The sequence below is a fragment of the Heliangelus exortis genome, chromosome 7 (genome assembly GCF_036169615.1).
Source record: "Heliangelus exortis chromosome 7, bHelExo1.hap1, whole genome shotgun sequence".
In the NCBI taxonomy this organism is placed as follows: Eukaryota; Metazoa; Chordata; class Aves; order Apodiformes; family Trochilidae; genus Heliangelus; species Heliangelus exortis.
Window position 1 is genome coordinate 1080928 of NC_092428.1, and position 14076 is coordinate 1095003.

The 14076-nt window shown below is 46.1% G+C and overlaps 1 protein-coding gene across 50 annotated transcripts in view; it reads right to left on the reverse strand.

Annotated features, from left to right (window-relative positions):
• Nucleotides 1-14076, reverse strand: part of SORBS1 (sorbin and SH3 domain containing 1) — a 168298-nt gene that overhangs the window by 50376 nt on the left and 103846 nt on the right. For 43 of the 50 annotated variants that reach the window (XM_071748041.1, XM_071748065.1, XM_071748069.1 and 40 more), the window contains 5 exons: nucleotides 6841-6896; nucleotides 6658-6723; nucleotides 4519-4614; nucleotides 1582-1701; nucleotides 101-127 (listed from right to left, as the gene is read on the reverse strand). In XM_071748041.1, coding sequence (XP_071604142.1) covers nucleotides 101-127; nucleotides 1582-1701; nucleotides 4519-4614; nucleotides 6658-6723; nucleotides 6841-6850 — 319 coding nt within the window. In that variant the 5' untranslated portion in view covers nucleotides 6851-6896. The remainder of the gene's footprint in view (nucleotides 1-100; nucleotides 128-1581; nucleotides 1702-4518; nucleotides 4615-6657; nucleotides 6724-6840; nucleotides 6897-14076) is intronic. The other 7 variants (XM_071748052.1, XM_071748026.1, XM_071748057.1 and 4 more) reach the window with 4 other exon arrangements.

Genomic DNA, 14076 nt, shown 5'->3' on the forward strand with positions numbered 1-14076 from the left:
CTTTCTCTTTTTTTTTTTTTTTTTTTTTTTTCCAGGCAACAAGAAATACTTCCAAGAAAGCAACAAAAGAAGCAACAACATAAGCAGCCAATGTTTGTACCTGTTTCTGGGGTTTCTGGCTCCAGACCTAAGCATTTCACAGAAAGGAGGACAGAAGAGGAGGGGGTGGAGGACAGGCATAAAGGAAAAGAAAGGGGGGGAAAAAATAAAGCATTACATTTACAGAAAACATGTACCAACTGAAGAGTCAGGCTACTTCATTTCACACATAAATTGCTTTCTGACAGGGCTGCCTAATTACCATAGAGACCAGCCCTAAACATGATGCCCTCCTTGTTTCTGACCTTTGTAAACACAAGGCAATTCATTCAGAGCAATGAAGAAACAATTGTTCATTGACATTCTGATTTCAGAGGCAAAGAGGCAGCCCAGCTAGCTTCTTTCTGCAGCTCCAGCCTTGTGTCCAGACACCACAAATTACTGGAAATGCAGGGGCCTCATATTCAGCCATGATACAGGGTGTGAAAACTTCTCTCTCCTTATCAGCATCCCCAAGTGTGATTAACTGACAGGAAGGACTGCCAAGAAACACCTCAGTAAATGTGTGTGCATGAAGGGAGCTATGAAATACCATGTCACTGCAGCAAGATCCATTGGTTTTGTCCCCTCTTCACCCACCTCCCACTGGGCTCTTCCTCACCACTCTCTCCCCAGTTTGCTGTTTAAGGTTAGATGCAAAAAGCTCTTCCAGCTCCAAAGCCCATTTCATCAAGAGATTGAGAGAGCAAGCAAGTATTAATGAGCTGATTTCCATAGTAATGTGCTCGTTGCCATTCAGCCTGCTGGAAATTTATGAAGCCATCAAGAGAAAGGAGAGAGGAGATGGCAGGGGGTCAGGATGAGGAAACAGAGAATGGGAAGCATGGGAAGAGGGTAGGCCAGGGGTGGAGCAGAGTGGGAGGAGAAGACAGAGCAGAAAGCAGCACATTGGGGCTGGAATTAATCAGAAAGGATGTATGCTGTGCTTTCAAGGGCAGGTGTGACCCCTTTCCCCCACAGCACCAGTTTGCCTCTGGGAAGTTCATTCTCTCTGCCAGGCCTCCTACACTGGCCAGGTCTGTTATGCTGTGCCTGTCTCCCACAATTAAGTAATTACACGTCTGCTATTGAGAGATGGCAGAGCTCTGTGGAGACACTGTCTGTCTGGGATGCTAACCCCACTCCCTTGACAACCCAAGTGAACACTGCAGTGGCAGCAGCACCACTTGGCCTCACGCCTGGAATGAAAGGAGGTGACATGGGCCTGCCAGGAAAAAAAAAAAAAAATTAAAAATTTGAGAGTTTTTGGTGCTCCTGACAGCTAAAGGGAGCTATAAACAAACTTAAGCCAATGAAGGAGTGGTCCTAAAATCTGTGCTAGAAGAGGAGTCAGTCTCCCTTCTACTGGTTTGGTTATCCCTAGGGGTTTCTGACTATCCTACACGATTTGGGGCTTTAAATCATAGCTAAAAAAAGTCACCCCAAGACCCCAGACTTGAGATTATTGTAAGTAACATTCCAGTTAACCTCCCACTCACTTACTTTCAGGTTGCTCAACATCCTGAGGACATGGTGAAGGGACAGTCTGACTCTCTTGGTAGGCTGGAGATGCCCGGAGGGTCACGGCTCCTTTTCCACTGCAGACTTTAGAGGGATCAGTTTCTGGAGGAAATGCAGGTGCACAGAGAAGAGGCATCAAAACAGAGGATCCAGAGCTATTAAGGAGCCATCAGAGCTCTAGGGAGTAATTTTAGCATGGCTGCCTCCAGGGGAATCAGTCTAGTGATGTTTATGCAGATGAAAATTAGCTCTGGATTTCAAGCACTGCGAAACCCAAGTGGTTTCATATGCATGTAAATGATCAGTGTGGAAATTCAGGTCTGAGTTGGTATAACAGAGCTAAGAAAGGAGGAAAAAAGGATGAACCACATTTCACAAGTCCATTTGCTTTACTTGTTCTGGTTTGTGTGGAGATACTGTACTAGCAAGCACACTCTGCCATCACCCCCGTGGCTCTTCTACAGGGTTGTCCCAGTGGTATTGATTTGTGTGCTGAAGCCTTAAAAATGCCTTTTGTGCAGGACTGAAAGGGGAAAAAATTAAAGTTTTATGGCCACTGGAGGATAAAATCTTGTAACTATGCTGAATATGATCTAAGGCAGGGGACTGCAAGCCACCTCCTTGCTCTCTCCCCCATGTCATGGCAGTGTTTCATCTTCTGCCACAGGAACCCAAATAAATAAAAAAAAAAGTGGAGGAGATTTAACCTCTACCTGTTCAGATCCCCCTGTCTGGAAGACACTGGACTGAGGCCTGATTCAGCACAGCTTCTGTGCATGGACAAGAGTTTTCTCTTCCTGACATCCTACTGAGCAATAACAAACCAGTACTCCAAGGCTATCTTTCTCCCCTCACTTAAAATCCTTCCTATAGCAACAATAGGCCTAAAGAATCCTTTTCCACAGGAAAAGTCATCACCTCCCTTTCTCAGGCACTGTGACTTGCAGTGCCATCAGACCTGGCTCTGATCTACCTGAGCAGAGGTGTGAGTCCTGCCATGATGCTGCACAGGGAGGTCCTGAGGCTGTGCTGTGTGAGACAAATGACAACATGAGCAATTTAATTTTATGGGCTGGGGATCATGCTATCTCTGTACAGGGAGGGAGGCAGCTTCTCTCTAAGGTTATTATAATGAGAGTTTATGCCTTTGGGCAGAGGGGGCAAAGGCTGCTGCTTATTGCCCAGACAACAGCCCGTGTTTGTGCAGATCAATATTCCCCTTCTGATTTAATGCCCAATTAAATCCACAGCAGCAGAGTGCTTATAGCCCATGACAACAACCTCAGCCAGGGCTGCAAAACACACAAACCACAGCCAAGGTGGCCACACCACAGGGAAAAATCAGCAGTGGCAGATGGACAAGAGCAGCAAGGGCCAAGACTCCACACTTGTCAGACACCAGAAACCCTCGACACACTCAAATCACCACCCTTCAAACTTTTACAGGGGCTCCCAGGGCTTTCCCAAAAAGCACAGCTTCAGATCTACACTTGGGCTGGAGAAAGGATGGAGGAGTAAAGCAGTAGAAGCTGCTTCCCTTAAGTTCAGCACTGAGCAGCCTCTGTGAAGGGAAAGACCATCCCCAGGGACATACCAAGTGCTGCTTCACCCTGAAACACACCACGTTGCACCCACACAGCTGATCATGCTTTAAAGTCACCCCCATGTCTGCTGAAAGAGAAGCTGACTTCTCTGATTTTTGCATGATCCCAGCAGGACCAGTTCCTGCTGCTGTTCCCATCCACACAGCACAAGGACCCTACAGAGCCACTTTCCAACAAGGGGATGAAGGTTTAAGCTTGAGGCACAGACACACTGCTGGGAGTCCCTGAGTTAGGCACCCACAGAGTGCAGGGGAGCTGTTCTCCCATCTCCTACACCTAGATTCCCTTTCACAAGCACTGGGGAGACATGGGAGCACTTAAGAGTTCACCATGCCACAAGCATCTCCATCATGTTGGAGGAGGAACAAATTTGGCTACCATAGCACTTTTTTTACTTTCATAAAACATGAAACCTGTATAGTGCATCAAAACAAGAAGTATCAGGGGAAGAAAAATGTGTGCTGAGCTCAACAAAATTAAAATGTTTTGGAAAGGTTGCAATGCAAAATATTATCAGACTGTTTCAGGTTGGGAGAGGAAGACAAATACCTAAGATGTTGACTTCCCTCAAAAATTTAGGTGAAATGACAGAAACCAAAATCTCTTGGTTCAGCAATCCAGCAGATGGCAATAAACATGACATTAACTCTGTACTCCAAGAGAGCACACGTGTGACAGGTCAGAAGGGACAGGCAGTATCAGCAAGACTGAGTCTGACTGCTCAAATCCAGCAAAGCCCAAAAATCATCCTGTGCTCTCAAGTAGGATCACACAGGGAGGGGGTGAGAGCCCCACAGGCTTCTTCAGCCATACAAAGATTCTGTAAAGCCAGTGTATGGACAGAAAAACAAAAGAATCCCATTGAATGATGCTTGAACCTGTAAAATCCCTTCTCTGACATCCATTTACTTCCATAAAAATTAAAGAGAGACAGATCTATCAGTCAAAAAATCAATTTCCATTTTTTTGACCCATTTGTTTGAGTCAAAACGAGGCTGTGATAACAATATTCTTCAAAACCACGTGTTAGTGGAAGAGCTTCCAATGACCCCAGATTCAAGTAGACACAATTATGCCTGCAGAGAAGCAGCATAATTGAGAACAGTGCCTTGTGCCATCAAGAGGTAACTTTATTACCTACTGATGAAATCTGCAGCTCTGGAAACAGTGAGGAGAGGGTGAAGCTGAACGCCAGGCAAAGCGTGTGGGTGAAGAGAGACAGAAAGAAAGAAAAAAGAGAAAGAAAAAGAGAGAGAGGAGAGAGTGAGAATGATGGCCAACTAATGCATGGCAGGGGGGGGAAGGAAGAGGATACCTGTAGGCAGCACTAGGTGAGGAGAACTTTTCACTTTCTTCACAGGGATTATTTTAACGGCAGAGATAGAGCGTGTACAGAGGGGGACGCCGACAGCTGCAAACACAAAAGTGTAAAATGGCACATCCAAAAAGGGAAGAACAGAGTTTGGGAAGCAGCCCACACACTTTTCTAATGTTCTGGGAAGACACAATAGCAGGAAATTTCAAATACAAAAAGCAGCCCGGGGAGTGGTGATGCAACTGTTAAAAATATCCCCTCGGTTGCCCTCATTGAGGAGCTGTCTGGTTCATGCAGCACACAGAACTGCTGACAGACACTGTGCTGCAGGCAAAAAAAAAAAAAAAAACCAAAACCAAACAAAATCTGGAAGCATTAGTTTTTAGAAGCCATCAAAAAAACCTTAGTGTAACCATTCAGCTGAAGTCCACTACATGCAAAAATAAACCCGGTGAAGGTAACATTAATGTGGCTCGGGTAAAACAAAATGAAGTGAAAAAAACAAGGACTGAAAGGTGGAGAGAGGAACATTCAGCTAGCTACGTGAATTCTGGAGTTTATGGCACGTGTTTTACAAGTTCAGCAACAGAAGGAAGTGAAACATGAAATAATCTTGGAAAATAGTCCCATCAAAATACTCGTTTCAGAAAAAAAAAAATCCATTTATCAGTAAATTGAAGAGATTTCTGCTGGACTCCATCAGCTAGCACTCTGATTGTACTCAACGTGGTAATACAGGGGAAAACCACACAGCACCCTGCAAAATTCTAGCAATTGTTACAGAAGTGTCCAAAATAGCTGGTATTTTCTCTCTCTGACTCTGTATTGCAGCTAATGTGGAACTCCTAAAAAAAGAGGGGAAGGGGCTGGAAAAAAAAAAAAAAAAAGGCAAAGGCAAAATTATTCAGAGGTGAAGCTCAACAGGATTCAAAAAGAGAAACATCTTGTAAACCATGGCTCCAGCAGAGTAACTTGTGTTGTGCTCTTGATTTCTGCAGAGCCAGGATCTCTGCACGTATCAACTGGAAGCTGCTGAATGCCTCCTCACATTCCAAACCATCCCTCTTGGGCCTCCAAAACCAGGAGCAAGAGGAACCACACTGCTAACACTTTCCACACCAGCACTGTGTGCCTGAGGAAGGCACTGACCTCAGGGTGGTGTGTACACCCCTCTTGTGGCAGATCTTCCTCAGCCCTGGCACAACTGGGAAGCGCAGGCTTGGGAAAGGGCTCTCAAGCAAAAGGATGGGAGAAGAGCTGATAAAGTTTTTCTAAACTTCATAAAAATTGTTAAATGCTTTTAATTTGATGGGATTGCTTAAATTTATTTTTTTTTTTAAGAAAAGAGGACCCCAAAACAACCCCTGTTCTCTGTGCCTGAGCACTGGGAATGCAACAGATCCCAAAGGCAACCAGCTTGTGGTTTAGGGAACAACCCTAATATTCTGTTCTGCTCTGTGACTGCCTGAATCCTACATCCACAATGCAGTCACAACACTGACCACTATAAAAGGCATTAAAGGAAAAGAAAGGAAAGGAAACCAGCAGCAAACCAGCCTGTACAGTCCTGTACTTTCACCCTGCCAAAGCACACACCATCACTGCACACTACTGGGTATTGTAAAGCACACTGCAAACTTGCTGATGTTAAGATGAAGATGGGTTTGCTCAGGTAAGTTTGGGGTTTAGGTTATTGCTGACAGGTTGCTGTCACTGACAGGTTTTTATTTATTATTTAGTTAGGTCCTGCCCTTTAATTCTGGGCTCAAACCTCCACCTGCCACTGAGGTCAGCAGGCTGCACACACAGACCCCCCAAACCCATGCTAAGCACACTGAGATAGAGACTGAGAGGTGCTCACAAGCACCAGAAGCAGAGCACAGCTCTCCTCAGAACAGCACTAAAAATACACAGAGAGGCAAATCCAGCCTGCCACTTTGAGGAGACAAAGAACACTTGTTCAGCTATGGAATTCCACTGCTCTGGGCATGGTGCAGCACTCGGCTTGGCTCGTGTCAGTCGCCAAGCAAACTGCATTTGGAAAGCCCTGGCTGCAGCACAAGTCCAGGGGACAGCAACCTCAGCACTCAGCTACATGCAGGGGGTGCTGCAGAGATGTCTCTGAAGCTCTTAACACACCTTTTTCTTGGCCGTGGCTGCTCAGCCCATTGACAACAGTCTTCCCAACATCGATTTCTTCAGGTTCTGTAACGTGAACAAAGAAGAGTCAAGAAAGAATAATTGCAGCAGGAACTGGCAGGAACATTTCTAGCAATGGAAAGGAATGCCCAGGAGGGCAGGTGGGAAACAAGACAGACTTACCAGAGCTCATTGTGGCAGGGGGACTTGCCTTTTTCACTTCTGGATTTTGTTTCTCTCTGTTTAAAACAAAAAGCAGAGTGGTTACCTTGTGTTTCACACCTGCCCAGACAGCACTGGCCATGAAGCTGCTCAGTTATTACTAAGGTCACAGGTAACAGCCACAGTTTCCTGAAAAAAATTTAGTTTCAAAACCCGAATGGATTTATGCCAACCACCAGTTACATCTTTTGTTGGTAATTACCAGAAATTAAAGTGCATTCCCACCTAATGTAGGTCCTACTTTCAGACCTCCAGAGTAATGCCCAACATTAAATCATAAGATGTGGATTAAACCCTGAGAGGCTCTATTTGGCAAAGTGCAAATCTCACTAGCTTCTAACATATAAATTGTGTTGCCACCTTGAAGAAAAAAATTTAAAAAAAAAAAAAGCTGTGAGACTGAAAACTTTGTGGTAAAACCCTCAGCTTAGGTGACAGGCAGCTCTCAAGGTGATCTGTTGCTCAGACCATTCTCTCCCTTGAAAGATGCTGCAATACCCAGGAGATGCAGTTGTTGAAATGCATTTTAACTTCTGCACCAACATCTCCAGTCCTGCAGAGCTGCTGATACTGTCAGGATCAGACCCCAGTAAGTGAAGCCTTAAAATTAGAAGCTTTAATCCTCCTAGGATCAAAGGCAGTGAAATCACCAACCCATGAGAAAAAACTGCCAAATGGGGACCAGAGGAGAAAAAAAGTCAATTTTCACAGTCATGGCAGTCTGTGCAGGGCAACATTCATACCCAGTGCCCACTCCTGGAGGGACTGGATACCTGCAGCAAACAAACAGGTTCCATGTCACACTCCAGATGTTGGTTTGAACAAAGAGTGGCATTTCTACAAAACAATCCTGTGTTTGCCAACATCTCCCAGCTCTCTAAGGGTCCTAAGGTTGAATTAAAAACTTTATAATTTATGCTCCGATTCTTTTTCCCCTGTCTCAGAAGTTTGGGCTAAAGAGAGTGAGATCAAGTGTAACTCCAGGCAATTAATGGCTTCCCTGACACTGACAGAAATAGGAATCTGAGTCTGCAAACTCATGAAGAGATAAGCACCCTATCCTGTGGAACAGGGACAATTGAGAGAGTAAGAGAGTTGGAGATCCTTATTTCTCTGCCACAGGACCTGGAGGCAGCAGTGGGACACTGGAAGAAGTGGTAATTGCCTTCAGGGACCTGAACTGGCTTCTCTTTTCTCAAGCATCCCCATTCTTAACCAGCACTTGTTTCATGCCAGCCAGAATATGAGCATGCTTAACAGATACTCCAAAGGAAGAAAAGAAAATTCAGCAAGCAAATCCAGTAACAGATCAGCCTGTCCAAGCAGCCAGTACCTGCTCTCTCCAGCATACAATCCTAGCAACAGCTGCCAACACTTAATTACTTCAATATTTTCTTCATTAAAAGGTCCATGTAAGGTGTATACTGGGGCTTGGTGAAGACTCAGCAGGATGCAGCCTCCCTCCCAGCTGGTCCCAGCAAAGCACACCATGGAGTGGAGAGCCCAGTCCAAAGGAGCTGAGTCCAACTCACAGGCTGGGTGCTTGGAGTGTGGAAGAAACTTCTCTGTTGACTTGCATGAAGCCCATGCAGAGTGCCAAGTCAAAACTTCTGGGTCCCAGCAACCTCCTCAGCTTCAGAATGGATTTAATCCTGAAGCTGAGCTGACCTCCAGTGATGCCTTTTTGATTCAAAAGCCTTGATGCTGCTTACAGTGTGAAGCACTGCCCCCCGTGGCATTAGGAAAAAGCTTTAGGGAAAGAATTCACACCAATTATTTGGCCGTAAAAGAACAAATTACTTTTCACAAGAAGTCACCTGAGGTTACAAATAAAGTGATAATTAAAGAAGTTTGCTAAAATTAAATGGAGGAGATGTGCAAACTCATTAGAACTAGATCTACAAAATTACTTTTCCACACATCCCCACACTTACTTTAATTGAATTCCATAATTACTGGTAAGAGGCATTCAGTGTTCCCTTACTGTGCAGCTGATCAGCACTGCTCAGCCACCCAAACACACAGCTCCTTGCTGCAGGTTCCCACAGACAGAATGGGTCCATGGTGCTGGGAGGAGTGTAACCAACTGGGCTTGGGGTTACCCCAGAAATCCCATTTCAAGCTACAGAACTTGCTGCCTGCAAGTAAAGCCCAGACTGCTGTTTGGTGCCTGTCTGGAGCTGGGAACATGCCTCAGTGGCTTTTTGCAGCAGGGCTACAAAGTTCTGCTACTTGCCACCCATCTGCTTATCCCAAACCAGGGACTAAAGTCCTGTGAGGAGTATCTCAGCTCCTGGGAGCAGCTACACCAGCCCAGGACATCCTGGCTCCAGGAGAGCCAAGTGCTGGCCTTTGCAGCACTTGGTTAAGGTGAATGCTGGGAGTCAGGATGCTGATCCTTAGAGCAGTCCCTGCCAGGCTGGGCAGCCCATGGGATTTGGGAGCAGGTGGATCTGGAAACATTTGCTGCTCCCAGTCCCCTCCCATAGAACATCCTGTAGACACACATGCAAATACATACAGCATCACTGCCAAAGGGGAACAGAAATGAGACCCCTTGGGTCAAGATTAAAAAACTGGTACTGCCAGATCAGGCAGAACAAAAAAGTAATAATAAAAAGCTACCCTGAAACCCCTCAGTGTCTCCCTCCAGCTCCCTGCTCTATCCAGCTCACTAACCAGTGTCTCCTTGCCAGACTGGAATTCATGCCTTCCCTGAAATGTGACAGACATAGCAACAAGGCTTCAGAGCTGCAGCCATCCAGAACACAATGAAAGGTGCAGAATTCCTGAGGGCACAGGGCAGCAGCTGTAACCTTGAGCGTGCCCACCTCCCTGTGCAGCACCCACCACCTCCTTGCCAGCTGGGTCATACCTCCAGACAGCCCTCTGAGGCTTCCTTCCTGCCTTTCACCCCCAGCACATCTCTTCCAGGGCTGCAGCTCCTTCCCTACTTGGTGTGGAAAAGAGAGCAGAGCATTCAGAAGCCTGTTTAGGAGGAATGCAGATAAGAGGCAACTGCTTCTGCACAGCAGTCTCTGGATTATCTCACATGCTCTAGCCAGGCCAGCTCTCCCCCTCCCATGGCAGGGGGTAACAAACAGCTCAGGAATAGTTCCCAGGAAGGGCAGAGGCTTTTCAAGTCAGTGGTGTCTCTGCTGAGAGGTGCAGGCAGGAGTTATTTTTGGTGGTCTAATGCCTGCGTGGGGAAAAGTAATTTCCTTTTGTTTCTTCTCTCATTGTTATTGACAGCCCTGATGGCTTGTGTAGGATTTAAAAATTATATTCCTCAGATCTGAGCATCTGCTTTCTGCTCTCAGCTTTGGAATTCTTACATTTTCAAAGTCCATACAGAAGAGGTGTAAGTGTTCTGTGGCCACACTGAAAAACCAAAGTCTTATTTATCCTGACATCATCTACAGAAACAACTGTGAGCTTTCAGGCTTGAGGGAATGACCAGCACTCAGAAAACCCACCCAGGTCAGGTCTCACACAGCCCTGCCAGCACACATTTGCTTAGCCCCTGGCACAGACCCTTCCTCACCCTGCCACCCATGCCCCTGCCCCAGATGCTCTGCTCAGATCTGCAAAGTGGGCACAGAGCTGCAGTGCAACAAGTGCCTCTTCCCAGAGGGATTCTCTGCTTACCTGAGCTGGATTTCTCACTTCCTCACAGATAAAATGGGGTAAGAAAAAAATTGAAGAGAGGAGGCAGCTGCAGGTCAACCCAGGCAATCACCTCTCTCTCCAAGTATCATTATTTTTTTATGCTGAAGTAAGGAGAGAAATATGCTGCCTGTCATTTTTATTTTAAGGGTTAAAGCACATCCTGTCACTCCTTCAGGAGACACTATGCTCTGAAGAATAAATGTCATGGAAGGACTATGAATAAGCAAGCAGTGCCCAGAAAAGAATCACACCAGTTCTGTACAAGACAGCAGCCTCCACACACTCTGCAGCAAGTGCTAAGAGTGCAGAGAGGGAGTGGTGAAAGCCCAATAAATGAAACACAGGGTAGCACAGAATATGAGCTTGGATTAGGTGTTCTTCCAAATAATTGAGCTTACAGCTGTCAAAATAAACAAACACAGCACATTTCTTATCAGCATCTTTTTTTTTTTTTCTTTTAAATATGGTCTGTTGTTTCCTTCCTAGTGGGCAAAATTAAGTTACATGGGGCCAGTATTTTAGCTTCTGTGCAACAAGAGGAATGTGAAGAACAGAAGTTAAATAGGAAATGTAAACTGGGAGATGTGGCTTTAAGAACTCAGAGATGCTTTTGAACTAAGTCATCTTCCAGTCACCAACTATGGAGTAAACAGAGTTTATCTGCAACCTGAGTTAACTGAGTTCAAGGTCACCACTTTTAGAGCAAGGGGCAGCAGAGAATCTCCTGGGTCACCAGGCCTACTCCCATGCTATTGCAGGCAACTCTGTCATACAATCCTGGGCAAGAACATTCCACATTCCAGCTTAAAACTGGGAAGGTTTCCTGCCTCCACTGCTCCTCCCTGGAAGCCTGCTCCAGAACTCATTGCTCTTCTGGCTTGAAAGTTGTTCCTGATTTGCAACCTAAATTTAATCCATGGAACAGCTAGCAGCTGAATTGTTTTCCACCAACACAATTTTTCTGCTCAGGCAGCTCCTTCTCCTCCTGCTCAGCCCCAATCCATGCATTGTCAGAAAGCAATTGTACCTCTGGGTCTTCATTTTGCAAGCCTCTAAACAAAGATCTCCAAAGCAATTGGTCTGAGTGTTGCCACCTGCCTCATGAACACCTGGCAAAATAGGGGAAGATGTTAAAAGGTTGGCAGGGCAAAGTTTAAACTCTACTTAATGTCATAGAACCAGAGAGCAAAGCCTACAGCTGCCAACAGCTGAAAAGCAAAGCTGAAAAGGTAAATCAGCTTTTCTGGTCCATTCCAAGGGTGGCCAGTCTACTAAAAACAATTCTGTGGCCAGTGCTGGTTCAGGTAGTGATCTGATGTCTCCATGGATCTCCCTGAAAAGAAATAAGACTGGAATAACCTCACATCAGCCACTGAACCTTCATGAAGTGACAATGCCTTCTCCCTGCAGGGCTGTGGGGATGACAAGGTGGCTTCTGCTTGAGCCATCAACCTGTCCTGTTGCAGACCCAGGGCTTGGCCAGCAGCTGTCCAGAGGGTTGTGCAGCAGCCTTAGGGTCAGAAACATTTCTCCTCATGTCAATAAATGTTTAAATGCACTTTAACTGGGCTTGGACTTCCTCCCATGTCCCTCACAACTGGCCTCTGCTTTTTGTATTTGATGGCTGAGATCAAGGTGTCAGAAGCACCATCCCTGCCTGCTAAAGCAGCAAAGGCCTTTGTGCCATACCCACACACCCAAGCTACTCACCTCAACGTTTTTAAACTTCAGAAAGAAAAATAAAATATTAAATTAGGATGGTTTTTTAAATAAAATCTTTGTCTTAGCAGAAGACACAAGGCACAGGACTTGAGAGCAGCAGGAGCTGAGATTTCAGCTCAGATTCAGCTGTGGTTCCTGTGCTCACTCCCCAGAGAGGGAGCTGATGCCCATCCCACCCAAAGGGGACTCTGGGCACAGCTCTCAGGCTGCCAGCTCCAGAGGGAAAGCTGCAAATCATTTAACAGCAAACCACAACCTGGGACCCTTCAAGGCCACTTAGCTGAGCATCATTTAGGAACCTGGGCAGGGACCTGTAACTATGGAGAGATCACCCCCTAATGGTCAACAAACTCCAATTAATTCAATGACACCTTTTGGCAAAAAGGGAAATCTTTCAGACAACCTGCAGGGGCTGCACCTAGCCCAAAGGATGCTGGGTTTGTACTACAGCTGCAAGAAATGGAAGATTCATTCAGTTCAAGCTGCTGTGAGCCTACTGTAAGAGCCCTGCAGCTGGGATGCTCTGTGGACTGCACTTAACTCTCTGCCTGCCTCTGATTCAGGGGCACTTGTGCCTCTGCAGAACAATTGCTGTAAATAAACAGACCCAAATTCCAGAAGCCCTAATGATGTCTGACAATGGCTCCATTCAGCTGACTGCAGGATTGAGGGACACAAACACTACACTGCATTTACTGGGGTGAATGGCATTCTATAAATACCATGAGTTAGATCATCAGAACAACATCCAGCAGCTTCTCTCCCATGATTTTGCCTGACAAAGACCACAGAGTAATAAATAAGAGGAAGTTGGGTGAAGAAAATAGAAATTAGAATTAGGAATACTAATTAGAGAGTGACCAGTGTCACGGAGTTCAAATCCAGATTACAAACACTTCACAGAAGTGAGAGGGAAGAGAAGATTCTGAAGAACCTCTGACATACCAACCTGAGATTTCAATGCTACAGCCCACATTACACCACCCCAGACACATCCCAAACTTCCTACTTGTGTCAGGCAGAGGAACTGATGAGTGCTCACTGTGGCAACCACACCAAACATTAATTTTTACTGAGGAGCTCTGCCAGCACTGGCTCTTTGGAAGCTCTGCACAAACCCTCACCAGACAACACAGGTGATGGTGCCACTTCATGCAGAGATGGAAGCTTCAGGCTTCTGCTCTGGGCAACCTCTGAAATCAGCTGAATCAGGCTTACAGGTTGCATTTTATATCTTCAGAAAAAGCAACACCAGTGGGAGAGTTGGTCTGAGTTACACACAACTGCAGTGAGCTCCAGGGGATACCTAAAATCCAGGTGTATGGGGAGTCAGGCACACAGTGCTCCCAACACACCTGTGACAAGCCTGGGGATGCAAGCTGACACCAGGCAGGGTCCTTCTCCTTCACCAAGCTGGAGGCATTGCCAGACTAGGAAAACTGCCAGGGAACTGCTTCATCTCTCTGAATATTGGCCACAAAAAGGTCTGGGAAAAGCCAGAAGGCTGAGCTTTGCCATGCATCCCAGGCTAGACAGCAAAGCAGGGAAGTCAGGCAGAGTGCTGGCTTGTTGGACTGGGCTGCCTCTGAAGTCACCTAACATGCTGGAATGGAAAAGTGACTGGTCCTCTGTTCAGTGCTGAAAACAGGCTAAGAAAACCAAACCTCTGGATTAAGCAACATTCTGATACTCCAAGCATCTCCAGAAACAGCAGAAAGTCAGATTCCAGAAGCCAGTCCCCATCTCCACTTTCCTCTCACTCCTCCAGCCTCAGGTGACCGAACATATTCACACATTGCTGACAAC